This window comes from Temnothorax americanus, unplaced genomic scaffold (assembly GCF_048541705.1).
Source record: "Temnothorax americanus isolate GAGA-0224 unplaced genomic scaffold, ASM4854170v1 Scaffold2, whole genome shotgun sequence".
NCBI lineage: Eukaryota > Metazoa > Arthropoda > Insecta > Hymenoptera > Formicidae > Temnothorax > Temnothorax americanus.
The window spans coordinates 6562772-6582678 of NW_027509338.1; the positions used below are offsets into that span (position 1 = coordinate 6562772).

General features: G+C 41.8%; 2 protein-coding genes across 12 annotated transcripts in view; both read right to left on the bottom strand.

The window, feature by feature from the left end:
- Nucleotides 1-1948: 1948 nt before the first annotated feature.
- Nucleotides 1949-8856, bottom strand: LOC143896878 (uncharacterized). The gene is made up of 4 exons (XM_077404997.1): nucleotides 8400-8856; nucleotides 6999-7145; nucleotides 6812-6910; nucleotides 1949-6736 (listed from the first exon to the last, which is right to left on the bottom strand). The coding sequence occupies exons 1-4, from the start codon at nucleotides 8592-8594 to the stop codon at nucleotides 3008-3010; spliced, it is 4170 nt and encodes a 1389-aa protein (XP_077261123.1). The 5' UTR covers nucleotides 8595-8856; the 3' UTR covers nucleotides 1949-3007.
- Nucleotides 8857-11451: 2595 nt separating this feature from the next.
- LOC143896978 (ras-related protein Rab-37) overlaps nucleotides 11452-19907 on the bottom strand; it is a 175039-nt gene continuing 166583 nt past the window's right edge. For 7 of the 11 annotated variants that reach the window (XM_077405215.1, XM_077405213.1, XM_077405214.1 and 4 more), the window contains 5 exons: nucleotides 17028-17138; nucleotides 16424-16532; nucleotides 14470-14580; nucleotides 13744-13885; nucleotides 11452-13470 (listed from right to left, as the gene is read on the bottom strand). In XM_077405215.1, coding sequence (XP_077261341.1) covers nucleotides 13353-13470; nucleotides 13744-13885; nucleotides 14470-14580; nucleotides 16424-16532; nucleotides 17028-17138 — 591 coding nt within the window. In that variant the 3' untranslated portion in view covers nucleotides 11452-13352. Of the gene's footprint in view, nucleotides 13471-13743; nucleotides 13886-14469; nucleotides 14581-16423; nucleotides 16533-17027; nucleotides 17139-17522; nucleotides 18430-19907 lie in introns of all 11 variants that reach the window. The other 4 variants (XM_077405220.1, XM_077405218.1, XM_077405219.1 and 1 more) reach the window with 2 other exon arrangements.

Genomic DNA, 19907 nt, shown 5'->3' on the forward strand with positions numbered 1-19907 from the left:
CGCATGCAGATGCGAGGGCACTCGCGATACGAACGATCCGACGAGCGTGAGCGCGACGTTCGCGCACCTTTTCTCGTCATCCTATCGTGAAAAAGAAGGAAAAAAAAAGTAAAAAAAAAAGGGAAAGAGAGAGAGAGAAATACTTACCCGACGTGTTGTCACGAGATAAACTATGCGCGTACCCCGACCCCCCTCCTCCTCATCGCTAATTACTGTCGTTGTTAATGATTAAATTGTCGGCGTTACCGCAAGTACGATTATCGACATACAATTATTGTCTCTGAATTTAGCGAGTTGATACACTCTGATTGTAAGACACGACGCGGAATCGTGCAACGGTTCACTTTATATTTCTACATTAATATATACTTATAATAATAATAAAAATAATAATGATAGTAATATATATATATAATACTCTAATAATAATATATACATAATATACATAACTTAGTGAGAGACGGAAGTTTTCCATCCCGTTAATAAAAAAAAGATATATAGCAAAGGAATATAAACAAATAAATAAATATATATATATATATATATTGATAAACCCGAAAAATGGAAAAAATAAAAAGTACGACATATAAATATATACATATATCTATATACATGTGTATAATAGTCTATAATTTTTCATATTGTTGTACGAATTTTTAAGTTTATATTAAAATGTTTTGTGCATTCATAAAAAAAGGAAGTACCAAATATTCGTGTGATAAATTATTTGCCTGTCTACTCCTTAATCCCTGCCATATCCATGCGTGAACCTTTACCATCGCCAAATATACCGTTATAAATATTACGTTTTTGCCTTTCAATGTATCGCTCATAGGAACAATGAGACTCGAGACAAGTTTGAAAAATTGTTGATATTTAAATTACAGATATACAGGTAACTCTCGAATCAATTAATTGATTCCGATTGTTATCGAAAATCGTGTTATTCGAGATTTAGAATCCATACGATTTTGGAGATCACGTTCCGTGCTATTGAAAACCGTGCAATTCAAGACTCATCTAGATCCATATAAAATTTGGTACCAAGGGATTAAAAAAAAAACCTTTGAAGGGTCAGTTTTTTATCGTACTATTCGAGCACTACTATGCACTTCGTGAAATTCAAGTAGCATGTTATTCGAGGATTACCTGTATTTATATTTATATTTCACGGGATGCTGGGATAGCTCAGTGCCAGAACGGTCGTTTATCAAACAAAAGATCCGGCTCGATTCTTGAAATTGTCATTCCGCATACAAGATATTAGGAATTTCGAGTGAGAAAATATTCAATTGTGATAGAAACAAAATACTAAGAACTAGGATTAAACAAGTGCGCTGTTCCTTGGTGAAGTTTACAACCTCATCTAAAAATTGCAACTGTAACGAAATCAGGAGGAAGCCAAGGTCTGCAGAGAACGACTTTTCTTCAAGAGGTCAAGGCTCCACTCGGATTGTAACCGAGTTGATAACGATAATCCCTTAATAAAGTAAATTAATATGAAACATAGTAACTTATAATTTAATATTTATTTAGTTTTATGTACTTTTTGAAAATTTCAAAGTTCTCTATCCTGTCGCAGTTTCTTTTTCGATTGCAACAATTATTTCTTTTTTTAATATTGAGTTACTATTTAAAATAGAATTATTCTTTAAAATAAAATTATTCTCATAATTATATATAGAGAAGAGAATATAATTGGAACTTTATCTATCTAACGATTAATCCCAGTAATTCAATAACAAGAATCAGCAATTCTTAATTTTCTTTTATTGCTATAATTCGTACATTCGAAATACAAGTATGCAGTTAGTAATAAAACTAATATAACGCATCGCGCTATGAAAAGAATGAGAGGAATGGCAGACACGTAAGTAAACTGTCAAGTTAAGCGGAAACAAAACAACCGAAACGATAAAAGGAAATTCTTAATAAATACTGTTACATGTAAGCAAGATATTTACGATTTTTATTTGCATACCGTACATAATAATAGTTGTAATTATACCCAATATATCTTATAGTATAGATAAAGAAACCTAAACGATTCTTGCAGTATCCCCAAGGCTGTTATCGTTTCTATCGCTGCAATCAAACCAAAATATTGGGAAGCCTAACGAAATGTCGGTGACAATTGTTTAATTATGCTTAAAATTATTCTATTTTTTTGCATATATACGGGCGGGGGAAGGGGGAATAAGAAACATATACACACGTAAAAATCGCGAGACGGTAACATGATGCACGTGCAGCACGTGAACAAACGTTTAAAAGTTTAATCTCGTGGGAAAATCGGTCACGTAGACACATACCTGACCGCAGCGATCAACTTATAACTACACCGAGAGGCTGCCATGTTTCCTGAACTCACCATACATATAGTTTATTCGATTCGATATTTACACACCTCATTGGTCGCAGTTACACAGTAGCTATATGAAACAGGTAACAAATTATTCGCGATAGTAAAAGCGATCGTCTCTTGTAGAAGTATCTGCAAAAGGAAAGCCTGATCAACGTAATAATATGTACAGGATAATCAAATTTTAATTGCACACCCCAAGTATATTTCAATCGTTTCTCAAGTTAGAAAAAATATTTCTAAAATAAACAACCAAGATACATATTTGAAGTGTGCAATTAAAATAACACACTTCCTGTATTTGAAGATAAAGTATTCGTCTTCTTATGGTTTCATTTAATCTCATGAAACTGTGGCTCAATGGTACTTGCAATATACTTGCAAGAGTATACTTGATTTTACATATTGATTGTGTGAAGATTCAGAATTCATCTCAAGGTTTGGAATCGTATCCGAAGACAATATCGCTTTATCAAGGAAATCGATTTATCAGAATATTATGCATCAGAAAGCTGGTCGACGCAGTCTCGGAAACATATCGCCTAAGCATTCGAAGAAAATCATGATTTGAGGTTTATCGATTTTTGTGGTTATAATTAAAAAAAAAAAACCTTTCTTCCTGCTTGGCGCAGTCAATCCAGACTTTTAATCGGCATCGTCGTGGAATTTGATATAGTGTATCTTCAGAGCTCTGTTATTAGGATACTTGACGTCACATAGCGGGCAAGTAGCTCCGATCGCGTCCTTCACTATGTAAGCGCCCAGATTGGTCTCTCTATGGAACATCTTGCTGTCGGCCTGGTACACTGTGTTGTGCACATTGGTGATATGGCTCATGATGGACTCCTTATTGAAGACGTGGCACTGCTTGCACAGCTTGCAGCTGTACATCACGTTATTGTAGGTCACTTCGAATTCCCTTGACCGTTCGGGTGCCTTGGCCGGTGTCGGGAGCACCAGTCTGTCATTGCTCGACGCGCCGCTGCCGGCTTCGGCAGCTGCCGTCTTCTTGTGCTTGATCGTGAAATGCTGTCGCAGATTCGACAGACCGGGGAATTCCTTGAAGCAGATGTTGCATGAAAACTTGCCATCCTGAGTCGACATCGGAATGCATTCGGGCGTCAAGTCTTTTTTTACACGAGGTTTATGGACCGTTTGCTTGTGCTTGTACAGCACGCTCATATTGAGGAACATTTTCTTGCAAACGTGGCACATGACTGGCTTCCTTCTCTCACCGGCGAAGTCCATGGCGAAAGGCGACAGCTTGGCCTGCGAATTTTCACTTTCAAGCTCGAACTTCATGCGCTTCGCTTTCGGCTCGTCCTCGTACGACGATATTCGATTGCTGTTATACAGTTGTTGCTGCGCGCGCTGTTGGTTCTGCGATTCGCTACTGTGGAAGGAAAGTTTATGCCGTTGCAGAGACTGATTGCTCGAGAAGACCTTGCGGCAAAAGTTGCACAGGAACTGCGTGGCCATCGGTTTTCTGGCTAAGGATTGGAATTTGATCGAGGCCACAGCGGTAGCCTTGTGAAGCCTCTTGTGCTTCCACAAAACCTTCTTCGAACTGTAAGACTTGCCGCATACGTCGCAGGAGAATGTCTTTTGTATGTCGCTGAGAATGGGATTGGCCTTGTGCCATTGCATATGAGATGCCAGGGTCTCCTGATCGGGGAAAATGTTCGTGCAGAGTTCGCACTGAAGATCGTCGTTGGAGAAACTCTTCTCCGCCTTGTTACGAGCGCAGTGGACGTCCCACAGATGGGTCCTCAGCTCTGTGACATCGTTGAATTTGTCATTGCATACCTGACATTGGAAACTTCCCGATTTCGACGGTGATTGAGGTGGAGGATTTGGGAAAGACTTCCGTGCTCTCGCCGGTCGTTCTGAATTCTCACCAGACTCGACGCTACTAGATTCCTTCTGCGGTCCGTTGGCCGCCTTTTGATTGCCGAGTATGAATCGAGTGCTGAGACGCGAGTTTGCACGGTTGTGCCAGCCCTTGTGTATTTTCAAAGACGCTTCCTCGACGAAGACCTTGCCGCAAATGTCGCAGGCATAACCGTTCTGCGATTTCTCGAGGTGGGCGGTACGGAAGTGATAAGTGAAATTTGATTGGAAGACGAAACTCTTAGGGCACTGCGGACACTGCAGCATTGTCTTCGCAGAGTTGTGTTTAATTAACATATGTTGATCATATAGATCTTTACGCATGAACATACGCGAGCACTCGGTACAATCGTACATCTTACAGTTTCGGTGAGCGATTTTAGCATGTCGCCGGAGATTAGCGTAATTGGATAGCACCTTACCGCACTCGCCACACTCGTGAATCTGCGTACCAGGATCCGAGATGGCACTTGTATTCACCGAATCTTTCTCGATCCTCACGTCCTCGTCCAAGCTGCCGTATTCCATGCAGGAAACATTAGCGTTTCTCTCGTTCGGGTCGTCGATACCGTGATCCTTCATATGTATCTCCAAGGCGCCGGCGCTGCTGAACATACTGCGGCAAATGACGCACGAATATATCTTCACTTTGAGATGGAGATTCCGATGCTCGTTCAGCTCGACCCTCGTGGAGAATGTCTGGGCACAAAGGGGACAGCTATACTTCTGACTTGATATTCGCGAACTGACTCTCGACTTGACATTTGCTTCGTAAGCGTTGCGTTCCTTCAATGGCGCTTGAGCTGCATTCTGCGAGGTATCGTCGTGTTGCACTTGTCGATTAGCCTGCGTTGTTGTTGTTGAGCGATGAGTCTCGTGATGCGTCAGGAAATCACTCGGCGATCGAAATACGGAAAAGCATACGAAACAAGTAAAATCCTTCTTTTTATGGTCGGCCGTGATGTGGTAGTGGAATTTCTTAAATACGAGGAACGTCATGTAACAATGTACGCACCTGTACAGGACTCTGCTTTCCGGATCTAATTGCATGCACATCTGCTTGTGCTTGACCATATTGGGCTGGTATCGATAGATCATGCCGCATAGATCGCAGGCATGATTATGCGCCGGATCGCCGTTCTTGTAAGGTCCTTTAATGATCCTATCGGGAAGGTTATTTTTCGATGGTAACGGCGCCATCGGTTTCAGCTTGGGCGGAGCTCGCGTTGGCGACATCATCTCTTCGTACTGTTTGTCAGAATGCTTCGACAAGTGGCTGAGTAATTCCTTCCTACCAGGCATCGAGCGCAGGCACATGTTGCACGTGAAGTATTGTTCGTTACCATGTTTCGGTATAACTAGGGCGATCTTCATGGCGCACTCGAAGGAAGCTCCACAATGTAACTGATACATCGATCGATCTGGAAACTCCGTCAGGCAGGCGATACATGTATACGGTCTCAAATCTGGCATATGTTGACGTATGTGAGAGAGAGTGCTGCGTCGATCGTTAAACGTCTGTTCGCAAATGTAACAAGAGAATGTTTTCAGCTGACTAATAATGTCCTGTTGGACTTGCGTCAGCGGTGAGTCCTTTTCCATGCTGATCAGTTCATCTTCCACATCTTCAATCTCCTCGTCGTCGTTTTGCGATCCCGAATTGTCAATGCCGTTTTCTTTACTGTGGAACCGCTTCATGTGCTTCATGTACGTGTACTTGGAGTGCAGGAATATCTGGCAGTGATGGCATTTCTGCTTAAAAACACGCGCTCCTCTAAAATGGGTATGAGGACCGCGTCTCAATTTCTTCTTAGGCGGTCCGCCGGCCGCGTTAGACCTCTGCGTGGAATCGGCCTCCATGATCGTTTCCTCTGTCCCGCTGGCTACCATGGGATTCAACAGCAACTCACTGCTATTCGTGGATTCTACTTCTATAGTACTATAGGTATCGTCTTCATCCTGTGGCTCGCTTTTAATGGAACACAGAGTTACAGGATCCTGCTGATCCGCTTTATTTTCTTCCTTATTAGGTTCCTTCTCCACCGCAGGTGGGACTGGTTCAGGATCTTTGTTAGTATCATCGCTGTTATTTGTTACTTCTTGTACTGTCGCATCGCTATTATTTGTTACTTCTTGTACCGTCGCATCGCTCTTACTTGTTACTTCTTGTACTGTCGCATCGCTGTTATTTGTTACTTCTTGTACCGTCGCATCGCTCTTACTTGTTACTTCTTGGACTGTCGCATCGCTGTTATTTGTTACTTCTTGTAGCGTCGCATCGCTGTTATTTGTTACTTCTTGTACCGTCGCATCGCTCTTACTTGTTACTTCTTGGACTGTCGCATCGCTGTTATTTGTTACTTCTTGTACTGTCGCATCGCTCTTATTTGTTACTTCTTGTACTTTCGCATCGCTGGTATTCGTTACTTCTTGCACTTTCTCACTATTGCATTCATCGTTTTCCACTGTTTGAATTGGTGAATGCTGGAGAACAGACAATATTTACGTAGAGAAATCTTTTTTATCATAATAGTTTTAATATGATAAGATTATACTTACTGGTTGCTCCACATTATTGGTGATCTCCGAGATAGATTCTACATTATTATCTTCGTCAAAGTCCATTGGTTCGTCCTTGATCGTGAATATTGGAATAACCTGCGAATATTGGAAATATATGAGAATACAAGAACATAACAGTAAAAATGACAAACTATCGTGTCCTAGTACATTTAAAAATACATACCGGAGGATTTGATTGCAACTGACTTGTCAGCCATTCTTGCAGTTTGTCCTGGGAACGCAGGCACGACTCCTTGTAGGTGTGCCATTGATTAACGCTCTTCACGCAATTTGCGCATATCAATGTGGACAACCTGTCGGTTGCTGAAATCTAAAAAATGAAGCACATTATATAATCTAGGTAAAAATCTCGACAAGCATTTTAAATCACAAGTCAAATACACAAGATTGCAAATCTAGCTGAGCGTTTTGTTCTGTACTATACCACAATATAACCAGGGCTGCGTTTGGAAACTTCATTTGGGTGCGCACCAGTATCGTTCTATCTTTGTTACTTACTAAAAATTGAACAAAACAAAGACACAGAACGACGCTGGTGTGCACCCGAGTAAAATTTCCGAACGCAGTCCAGCAGTGACAGCTCTGTGTCGGTACCTTTGATCTCCATGATTAGAAGAAGTAGTGGTAGTGCTCTATCATAAGTAATAATATAGTCACCCTTTTTCTTGAAAAAAGTGACTGTACTTAACATAACGTTGCTTTATTTTACTCGATTTTCATGGATACTTAGTTGGCTTAGTTGGCTGGTCATATGTGGGCACGTATATGTATTTCAATGAATCCGAGATCAGAAACAGAACCTGCTCCGCTGTATCTTAGCGACTACGTATTTTTTCGCAGAGTGCCACTACCTACTGGTTATATCGTGGTTCTATTATTATCATTTTTGGTTTTTTTTCTTCTTTGGAATTTTATATATATATTTGCTCCATCTCAAACGCACAAAATATTCAAAAAATTTAGAAGAGTAAACTAAAAATTTTAGATAAAATATGTTGCATCCTCTGCTCTTCTGATACACATGCCCACTCTCTTCAACCAAAATATTTAAATTAAATTTTGACTTATTTAATTTCCCGATTTCACACAATTTACAATATATTTACTAATGTAATGCTATATTTACTAATGTAACGCTCACACTCTGATTTCATATTAACTGATATTGTTTACATTATCATGTCACATCTAAACGCCTTACTCTTACTCCATACTTCAAACATCTGAGAGGACACGTATCTCTCTCTAAAAAGCATTTAAAATGCTTCGCTCGCTTATTCAACCGAAAATCAGATGTTGTAATTGCGTTTTAGCGCGAAGGAAAGATAAAGATTAAACGCGAGACGGAGTATATGAGTAAAACGCGACTTTTGGAAGATACAGCCCCGACCGCGATGATTCTCAAGTCTGCGCCGAGTCGGCACCCGTCCGAACATAACCTCGAAACGCGTCGGGCGATGCACTCCGCCGAAACCTCGCCGCCCGCGGTCACGAGATAATCGGGCGGATCAGGCGGCCGTCGGGGACCGCGGGGAGGAGCGCGAATCGCGCGAGTCGCACGCACCTGGATCGACAGGCAAGCCTGAATCTTGGCGGCCAGCGGCACGCGGTGGCCGGACGAGTCCTCCGTCTCTTCGTCCTCCTGCGTTGCGAACACCGAGGATCTAGGCCCGTCCGCGGAAAGGCACAGTCTGCAGACGTTCTTCACGTTCCCGAAGTCCGAGACGTTCTCCACCATCTCCACCACGTCCTCGTCCATCGTGCTTAGGCTACTCTGATCCGGCGCGGGACGACACCACGACCACCAGGACGCCGTCGCCGACACCGACGCTACGTATCCCTCTTGCGATGAGCTCTCAGGTTAGGGACGCAAGCGTTTTGTTTGCGGATAACGAGAAATCGGAAGTGGCCAGAGCCGCCAGACACCGCCAGAATGGCCTGCTCCTGCTCAAGTGCTCACTGATGGAACCGGGACCGGGAAAGAGGCGAGGAAGACACTTTAGACACTGTACACTGTACACTGTTTCCGCGCGTCCAACTTGCCGGTGACGCACCAAGATGGCGCGACCGGATGCTCACGGTGGCGAAGCAGGCGAAGCAAACCCGCGCTCAGAGTCTCAGAGAGAGAGAGAGAGAGAGAGAGAGAGAGAGAGAGAGAGAGAGAGAGAGAGAGAGAGAGAGAGAGAGAGAGGATAAGAGCTATCTATATCCTAGCTCGATCTATCGCTCTTATCTCTCTCGCTTCTCTTCTCTCCTCTCTATCTCTCTCTCTCTCTCTCTCTCTCTCTCTCTCTCTCTCTCTCTCGCATCTCTCATCTCTCTCTCTGTCTCTCTCTCTCTCTCTCTATCTCTCTCTCTCTCTCTCTCGCTCTCTCTACTCTCTCTCGTCTCTCTCTCTCTCTCATCTTCTGCTCTCCTCTCTCTCCATCTCTCGCTCTCTTCGCTCTCTCTCTCTGCTCGCTCCTCTCTCCTCTCTCGCTCTCCTCTTCTCTCTCTCTCTCTCGTCCTCCTCTCTCGCCTCTCCTCTCTCGACTCCGCTAGCGCGCTCCTACACGATCTCGTATCTCTCTGCGCTTCCTCTGTCCCGACCCGTATGTTTTGTTGAGATGCTTTGTACCTGCGCGGCAAAAGGAACGCTGGCAAACGTTAGAACGACCCAGTTGCGTACGTAAGACTACTATTGTGTGTGTGAGAATAAGTATCATTAGATTATATATAACTCTCTTTAGAGAGAAAATAAGAAAAAAATAATTTAATGAGAAATCTCCTATGAAATAGGTATACAATTTATGGATATAAATAATTAACAATAATATGTGACACGACACATAAACAGGACACGATGTAATTACATGCAATCAATTAGAGAAATTGCCATTTAAAGTCCAAGCTGGATCTTGGTAGTCTAATAACAATATATAATTAACAATATTATTAGTAAATACAGGTCAAATATTGTATGAAATCAAGAAATTAATCAATTCAAAATTTAATTTTTTTGTCGAAAACTGGACATGTGTATCAGGAATAGAGAGTGCATTGCAATATATATTTTATCTAAATTTTTTTAATTTACTCTTCTTAATTCTTTTTTTATATTTTGTGCATTTGAGATGGAGCAAATATACAAAATTCTAAAAAAAAAGAGATAAAAGAACAAAATAAAACGTATATTATTATTAGGCTACGAAGATCCAGCCCGGACCTTTAATAGAAATAATTAATAATATTAAGAAAAATATAATTAAATTTATTTTATTGCGTGAGCAACAGACTTAATTACCACAGATATATCAATATTTTGATAAAAGGTAAAAGAATTTACTAAAAAATTCAAATTATATAAACTGTTATGAATATTTTATAAATAGACATATAAGTATTAATTCAATAAATATTTTGAATAATTTATGGAACACATTACGTGTGTAACTTTTATATATATATATATATATATATATATATATATGCTTAATATAATATTTAATATATATAAATGACAAAAAACGTAAGTAATTTGTGTGGTAACGTAAATAATTTACAAGGAACACTCTAGACAATATCACGAGTCTGTCGAGATCGACCACGTGGTCGATGATTTACGTTACGCATATATATCGCTCTCCATTCGGAGTGATTTTTCCCTCGATTTCCAGCATTGATTTGATTCGCATGGTCATTTAGACTTTGCCCACGGATCCGAGCTCGACACTCTCTGTTCGTATACATTTATACTTACATATACATACACTTGATGAACGATCAACATTTTAGAAAAAAAAATGAGATGCAATGTAATTTAAAAACGTCCATTTCTACCAACGTAGATTAACTTTAATTTCGGTTTAACTTACTTCTTCTAGTTCTAAGAATTAGAAAAAGATCAAAAGTAAGTTAAACCGGAGATTAAAGTTAATCTGCATTGATGGAAATGGACATAAGAGGAATAAGATTTCAAATAAACTCCGATTAACTTAATTGCCAATTAAGATAATCAAAGTTTGATTACGGCCACTTTGTGAGAACTGTACCATATGCGTGATAGATGAAACGAGACAGTGAAAACTGAAGCTTATTTTTTATTTATACATTATTAAATAATCAAATCAAATATTATAAAAATATTTTTATGTATATATTATATATTAAATTATACATAAATATGTCATTTAAAAAAGGAACTCGCGCGTTAATTTAAGTATAACAAATCATCCGATTGCTTTATTTGCATCTCTTGCGTTTTGTTCCCTCTTTTCCCACCTAAATTTGAACGCTTGGAATATATCTCAATGCGTGATTAATTGAGACCAAAAAATAAAAAAATTGTTAGGATCGATATAAATTTATTTTCCCATCAACGATTCATTTGCGATGAAACTTTTTTGTCATGTTTGAGGAGATTGCAGAAAGAGGTCATTTTTACTAAAAACAACCGATCGATGAAATTTCTTTGTATTTTTAATCTCAAACACAAAATATTTCTATTTTCCATAATAACAGACAAACAACAGATAAAATTCGGCGTTTGTGTTTTTTTTCGAGATTTTACATCAAAACAAATTTTGCTCGCGAGAATTGTGGTGATCAGGATGGGAAATTAATATTAAAAAGGTATATATCGTACATTTGGTCGACTTTTATTTCATATATTTCTTCAATATACATTTGATACACGAAATTGTCATTTGTACACTGCAGGTAAGACAGATTGCATGTCATACATCAGGATGTAACACACGTGATATATTTCCTTCAATCTTCCGCCGACTCTAAAAATTCTTCTCGGATTTCCGTTCGCTATAAAATTAACGTTCAACGCTTGCGCGCGTCCCCGGTACTTCCGTTAATTCTATCGCAAAATAGGGACTTAGAAAAATCAAGAGTGCTCAAATGGTTCTTCGCAGTAACATTGATAGAACTTTATTTAAAAAGTGTTAAGCTTATTATTGACTCTTCAACGGACAGCGATCCTCAACTTTGTTTAGAACTCTGACATGATATAACGATCGATAAATTTCCTTGATTCCTACGTTACGTTGCGGATAACCATTCTTCCCTCAATTGGCATCGGTATCTCTTTCTCTAATATTACATAAATATCAGTTTGTCGATTACAAAACATGCCCACGATCACGAATTCACCAGATTTCTACAGACTGCCAACAGTGTCACGGTTAGTCACGAGTCGGTCCGAGGCAAACGGCATCCGACGAAGTATCATTGGTAGTAAACGCACCGTCTACTCTAAAAAAAGATTTCGGTGATGACGGTGACGACGTTTTTGGACTCGTTAAAAATGACCGCTGCCCTCCTCTCGTTTGCCTCACTTTCGTCTTTCATAACTAGCAGTTTGTTTGGCGATGTTTGTATAGACGTGACGTTCTCTCGGCTGAAAAGAAGAAGAAAGAAAACAGGGCAAAAAGAGAGGAAGGCCTAAAAAGCAAGGGATTTTAGGAAAACCTGAGCGTGTTCGCACGTCACTCCGTTCGACGGAGACCGCGAATCGTTTTCACGTTCTTCCTACGAGATGTAGCTTCTCTCTCTCCTTTTTCCTCCTTCCCACTCTCTTTCTCTCTCTCTCTCTCTCTCGACACGCACTACTTCGCAACTTGGTACGTCGACCGAGCTTGCATTGACGTTTTATTCGCTCACGCAGGCACCACGAGAGAAATGCAAACGCACCGAGCTATAACTCGTAACAAGCATATTGTATGCAAATCGAAGATTATTCGCGCTCCTTTGTTGCGAACAGCGAGCGCTAATGGAGCACAACGATGGTAACGAACGATTACGGAATTGGTGTACGACAATCGACGTTACAACTTATGCTCAACGATCGTCTAATAATCGCTCCGAACGCTTAATGATATATATTATATATGTATGTATAGGTATATGTACGCGGATGTGGCGTACGCGAAATTAGAACCATCAAGCTAAAGCCTTACCTACGGGGGTATCCTGATGCGTGTGAAACTCTCTCTATCCTCTTAGAACTATTCACATTGATATACAGCGTGTGCGAGTAATCATTGACACATGTTTGCCTATAACGTTTAACAACAACTCCGCGTTTCCCCTGACGCTATCTTGAAAAGAAATTCAACTCTCTGACCCTGATTATTCTAAGAGCGCAAGCAATTTCGATTGTACTCGTCGATCTTTCGATATCGCGGTTTGCGTTAACATTTACGGCTCCCCGTTGAACGAAATAATGCGTTTTTCGAAAACATATTGACCGCTCTCTCCGCCACCGCGGTTCCGATTCTGATTCACCCGACGAATCTGGATCGATCTGCCTGCTTTGTGGTTTATTCGCAAATAAGTTACTCTATGAATCGAGTATAAAATGTATATACCGTCCCGCGACGAATGTTACACGATGTTCTCTCCCGCGGAAATCAAATGAATGCCTGGCTCACGATATGGCAATTTCGCGCCGGATCTCCTCGCGACCAATGCGCGGTTCCAGTTCGCGTATCCTCTTAATTTAACGTAAAAAAAAAGGGAAAGCAGTTCAGGTTGTCAGGCAGCTGGGGTTGAAGCAGGAGCTTCGCTGCGACTGCTGACGCACGTAGTCCTGAACGTTGAATTTCGTCCCATCAGGATTGTCGCTTTTTCTAGCCTTCAATTCTCTGAAATCAATCGGTGTCGTTTAGTTCTATCGATTTATCGTGCTGGTCTTTCTTTCAAAAATATACGAAGCACTTTGCAAAAACTCGACTAACTTTTATTTTATAAGCTCATTTTTATCTGTTTTTAAAAAGACTTTTCCTCCTTTCGGAGGGACAGTTAAACTAAGATTGGAGTTAATCAAGCGTTAACGTGAAATCAACTAAAAATCAGTGCAGTTTCAAGCATCGTTCGTTCACACTATTCTACTTTCGTCGATTTTATCGAAACCGTACCGTGCAACGGCGAGAAACGCCAATTCGACATTGAGGCCAGTCTTGGCAGACGTTTCCATGAACGGCACTTTGTACTCCTGCGCTAATCGCTCGCCGTCTTCTCGCTTAACGGCACGGTCCGTTCCGCAGTCGGACTTGTTACCTGCAGTTTGATACAGCGACGAGAAAATAAATTACCACAAAATATCCAGCTTTTCCAGCTTTTCCGAGGCTAATAGTGTTTTCGGTCGATGCGATCTGGACTGCCCGTGAGCAATCAAGGTCAATTTGCGTGAGCCGACAGTCCATACGATGTACATTCGGATCGAAATAGGATTTCAAATTAAAAGCTAAAAATTACACGTAAAATTGCGGACGGTCGAAAATATTCATATTCCTCTTACGCTCATATCAAACGCTTTTTCTAGTCGAACGTGGATTCGCGAAGATTTGTCTTAATTGCTCTCCAAAGCGAGCCAAATTGCATTAAGCGGAAACGCAGCGAGTTGAATTTTATCTTTCCCGGAACTTGGATTTTGTTGGTTCTCAATCTCTGGATTTAAATCGGATTCGATAGCTGGATGTATATCAACTTCGGACAATCTGACCGATGCTGCTGAAATCAAATTTATGTAGGTCGTCCAGATAGCTCTCCGAAAATCGAAATCCCCATTTAAACGTGAGGATCCCAAGTGGGCAGAGATCTATCGTATCGGTACGGAAACTATAAATATAAACGCGACTCACCCAGCAGCATGATGACGACATCCTCGCTCGCGTGTTCCCGGATTTCGCTCAGCCAAGCCCTGATGTTGTCGTAACTCGTCTTATTCGTCACGTCGTACAGCAGCAGAAGCGCTGGAACACGCCAGTCGTGTGAATTGCTTCTTTTTCATTGACTACTTAATCGACTTTACGTCACGCGACGGTCAGAAGCTTTTTACGACGTATGTAAATGCATCCGTTTATATACGTGTATGTCTTATACATGTGAAAGTTTAATACATTAAACGATAATCGAATTCAGAACAAAAGCGCAAAAATATTATAATCTGTGAATACATGATTTTCTCTCACTTTTGGACATTATTCGGGAATGAGCCTTATTATGTTATACTTAAATCTTTAGCTTATATAGTTTAAAATGCTTCGCGAATTATAAAGTCAATTTTCACTTTTGCCTCAAACGCCTCAATTCTATATAATGCGATCTCAATGGTCGCGATCTAATCTTCTAGATGGTTGACGCGTCTAATTATTGCGTCGAATTCACTCGACCGGAATGATTATACTTCTGAAGTTGAGATGCAACGCAGCATTATTGTCGCAACAACTTTAGAACTGTCAGACGGATAAACAATGAGGTTCCCCCTTCAGACAATCCTTCCTCCGTATCTATATACGCGAATCGAGTTTGGCATCTGGCCAGAACTGGCGGAGCAACAAAATCGGGAACAACGGCTAGGGCTCGGGTTAGGAAGTTACGAATGGTTCATGCATTGTAAAGTCGAGTTCGCCGGGAGTGATGGCGGTAACGTTCCAAATTGATCTTCTCAAGCCTGGAAACGAACCGACATTTCGAATTCGAATGTGAATAACCAAGTCGAGCAATTAAGATTTTCCCGGAGCCGCACCAATGTAACGCTGCTATTCTATGCTACTCGGAAAGTTCGTTAAGTACATGCACAAGAAGTCTCAAATTCCCATTCCCAAAACCCAATTTGGTATAGATGAGTCGCCTTGAGAAAGACAGAAAAGAAGGACTAAACTCTCTCTCTCTCTCTCTCTCTCTCTCTCTCTCTCTCTCTCTCTCTCTCTCTCTCTCTCTCTCTCTCGAGTTCTACAGCAAAAGTTAGTTTAAAATTGCCTATATTTATTTTTACACGTGCTCTTCATACACACATCTTACATTTCAAAATCAATTATAATATTAATTAATTATACATAAATATAATTAACAATATTTAAATTGTTGAAAATTTATTAGAAAAAATATATTGGGCCAAATCACCATTTTATTACGGAAAAGTCGATTTTAATTCGATCGTCGGATTCGCAAATTAAGAACAATTCAAAGGAGAGAATCTGGAATACTTTGCGCAAGGCAATTGACGAACAATAATCGGATTAAAATTCGCGTTTCGTAATTGCCGTAAGAGGAAAGCTCCTCGATTAAACCAAGCATGCATTAAATACCCGACGCTCGAAAGCGCGTTATCTCTCGCCGGGAGAGATATTTCTCATTATTTTCCGCTGTGTAAAACGCGGAACCAGTAAAACGTATGCACGGCTTTGAGATCGTAGCGGCGTTTGAAAATAATTACGAGATATTGCATTCAACGTGTGGAGAATCATCACCAACAATCTCGTATTTATCGATAGCACGATGCTACTGTGTTAAACACGTTTTTATCAAGAATGTCGTCACGTCGCGATTATCCTAGTGTGTTAAATTAATTGCGATATATATGTATACCTACATATAATTTCCAAATGTAATATATTATATCGTATGATTTATCGTGGTGTTTGCATAATACTAGCGAAAAAATGAATATTTCAAATTTAAAAAAAAAATTATATATTCATTTTCCGTTAATTTTTCCTAATTTCAATTTCGATCCATTTAATTTGTATTGGGCGAATATTCCGCGCCTTATTGAATCAAGGCAGATTTGTGACGTGAAAGAAAAGAGTTTACCGTGTGCGTCTCGGTAGTAAGCGTGCGTTACGCTTCGGAACCTTTCCTGGCCGGCTGTGTCCCATATCTGCAGCTTGATCGGCGTGTCGTCGACGGTGACAACTTTGTTCTGCAAAGATAGGAAAGACATTTCTATTGTATTTGTGTATTTTACTTAAATTTAACATCCCACGAAGGCCAGTCTTATAAATCACGAAGGTACCGTCGTCCAATGTGAGCAACATACACTTCGTTGTCAGAGAATCATTAATGGAAAGTTTATCGGCACGAGAGCATTCTCTGTTAATCGCGTATGCACTGTTAAATTCGTAGTGTCAAATTATATTCAATTCCAGTCATTTTTAATCATTTTTATATAGATCGCTACTGCTCCTACTAAAAAAATTTATCGTTAATTTAACTAAAACAATGTAAATTAAACAAAATCAATAAAGTTAAAATAATATACTGTTTTATGTTAAAATAATAAATTTTGACACACATATGGTAGTAAAAAATAACAAAATGTTATTAACTTAAGGTATTGGTTTAAAAATTTCAATCTTTAATATTTAATACTTAACACACAGTGAATAAATACAAGATGGTAACCCTAAAGTCTCACCCTAAAGTCAATGCCGACGGTCGTTATGTAGTTTCCCGCGAGGAAGCGGCCGTCGCGGAAACGCGTCAGAAGACAGGTTTTCCCAACGCCGCTGTCACCGAGTAACATCACCTGCATTGAGCAACGATTGTTCAAATAATCGTTTCATTCTTATTCCAGCTCGCTCATCTGTTCGCGTAATTTTCAAATCTTAATTTCGACCGAACTAATTCAACAGAAGAGATAAAAAGAGAAAGCGAGGCAATACGGCCTACACTAACCATCCAAATTTAAAAATACGCCACAGTTTCCAAAGAGTAACATTAAAAAATTTAAAATAAAATAAACAAAAGAAAATTAATAAGATTACAAAAAGCGATCACGTCCGCGGAGGGATTGGTCGCGCTCGGCGAGCGAGAGAAACAAGAGAGAACAACGAAATGCTGGCGTATCGTCGCGTGAGATGAGCGAGCGCGCGAGGAAGCGGGTTACGGGTATCAGGGGGCAAGGTAGGACCTTGAAGAGAAGGTCCGTGTGATCAGGTGGGGTGTGCTGGCCGGCGGAATCGACGTTATCGCGCGAGGACTGGCGTCTGGTCGGGCCCGTGATATCCTGGGGCCTGGTGAAGGCGGTGGACGTGGCGGCCGGCGCAGCGACGGGGGTCGGCTGGGCCGGGCCCCGTGCGGCCGGCGCGGACCAATCGGCGCCGATCGAGCCGCCGCTGCCGCTGCCGCTGCCGCGCGTGCCGTATCTGCTGCGCCTCGACGCGTTGCGTAATGTTTCCTCCACGGCGCTCATGGGCCCCTGCTACCGGGAGCACCAATTTGCTCTTCTTCTTCTCGGCCACTCCTCGTCGTCTCGTTGCGCCTCAGCGTCGTCGTGCTCGTGCTTGCGCCCGTGCTCGTACTCGTCGTCGTCGTCGTCGTCCTCCTACTCCTTCTGCTTCTCCTTAGGACGACGACGACACGCCGAGGTCACTAAACCTCTCCCCGGACTCGCGAGCGCCCACTCGATTCGTTTCGCTCGTTCGCTCGTATGTGCTACGTATGTACGTACGCCGCCGTACGTGCGTACGTGCGTGCGTGCGTGCGTGCGTGTCCGCTTCCTCTTCTCGCGTTTCTCCTTCTGCCCGGAGTCTCCTCTCCCTTCTCGCGTCGCACCGCTCCGCGTCCAAAGCGGTTCTCCTCTTTGCGTTTACGGCGGCGAGAGCCCCGACCGCGACGTGCCGACGAGGTACGGGACAGTCGATCGAGTGAAAGTACGGTCCGCCGTTCGAATCGTGCAAATGCGATCTGGCACTTTCGAGGAGTCCTTACTTTAGCGGGAACGAAGCGCCCGCGCCGTGCCGGCGCGATCGAGTGAACACGGGGAAAATATTCCGCGGAACCGTCCGGCTGCACGATGAGTCACGGAATGCAATCACCTAAGTTGGTGCAAATTTCCAGGATAATTCTCCATTATATACATATACTATTGGCATTAATATTTCTGCTATAACCAGAATAGAGAAATGTAACGTTATGTTATCAAGAGCGAAAATTTTGAGAAATATTTTTTATCGCGCTTGGTGTTGTCCGTGCGCTTTGGACACGCAATCAAATATTGTTAAAATAACATAAAAAGCCCTGTTACACATAGCGATGGAGCACGCGTTTGTTCAACGCGCCAACGTGGAGCGATCGCTAATCGGAGTAAGATTGGAAAATTTTTGCGCTGTAAAATTGCTTCGTCACCGTGAATAGCCGCGCGGCCTCGCGCGCGGCGCTTGAATGGAGGCCGGCCGGCCGGCCTATCGGCTCTACATTGCGATTTCGCGAATATTAAACGGAAATCCAGTCGATGAGTGCAAAAGGAAAAGTATTCTCTTTGATCTCTGATTATTGAAATATCCCGACATTTGACGAACTGGAGTATAATTCGCAGCGTCAGGCGCCGTCGAGGGACAGCAATTTGCACACAGCGAGCGAGTGACGGATTGAACTGTCCGGAGTGCGTCACGACCAGTTACGTAAACGTAAGCGCGAAGTGGCTTTAATGAAACACAGGAATGTCAATCACAGTCGCGTGCAACGAGCTTCCCAGGAGATCGAGATCGATCGTGACGCGATTAATCCATTCGGAGGAGCGCAGCACCTGACGAATTTCGTTCGCGTTGAGTGTGTATAAAAATGTGCGAGATTACCGCGTCGCAAACGACGTCAGCTTCGACGTAGATTTCGCGAAGGATTAAATCTTCGTCAGAGACTTAATCCCTCGTACAGCCGACGTCTTTCGCCGTGTTACAGCAAAGCTAGATCGAAACAATTACGGGCCCGTCGCGGTGTAATGAAGCGCCTGGCCGCGATAACGAATTGCCTCGCGCGTAAATCGAGAGCGGAAACGGTCTTTGTTTCTCGAAGGAAACATCTGCACTAATGGATACTCGGCGGCCTATAGCTGGTTTCTTTTACGTTCTCGTAAATTACTGACATTCGATAATAATGGATACGCGTGTCGCGTCGTAGCGCAGGAAGGAAAATGCTGATGGTATCATACTCCGAAATACACTTCGCGTTTTCTATCGCCCTCGTAAAAAAAAAACCCGAGTGGTAAAACTCGTCGGCCGCCGCGAATCGTCTCCGGTTCGGCCCATCTCTCGCGAATCGATATATCGGCGATCGTTTTTACGCCATAACGCATTAAAACTCTCTCCGCCGAAATCTTCAGAGCCTAAAATAATACCGATATTCGCCGTCGAATTTTCAGGTATTGATTATTTTCCAGCTTTTATTATATCGCGCGATACAATACCGTCCTGCGTACTCGTCTCTAGTTTTTTTTTTTATTTATCGGTGTTTGTTTTCGCGGCAGTAAAATGCACCTTTCGCCGTCGCTCGCGTCGCTCCGGCAACGACGGGAAGT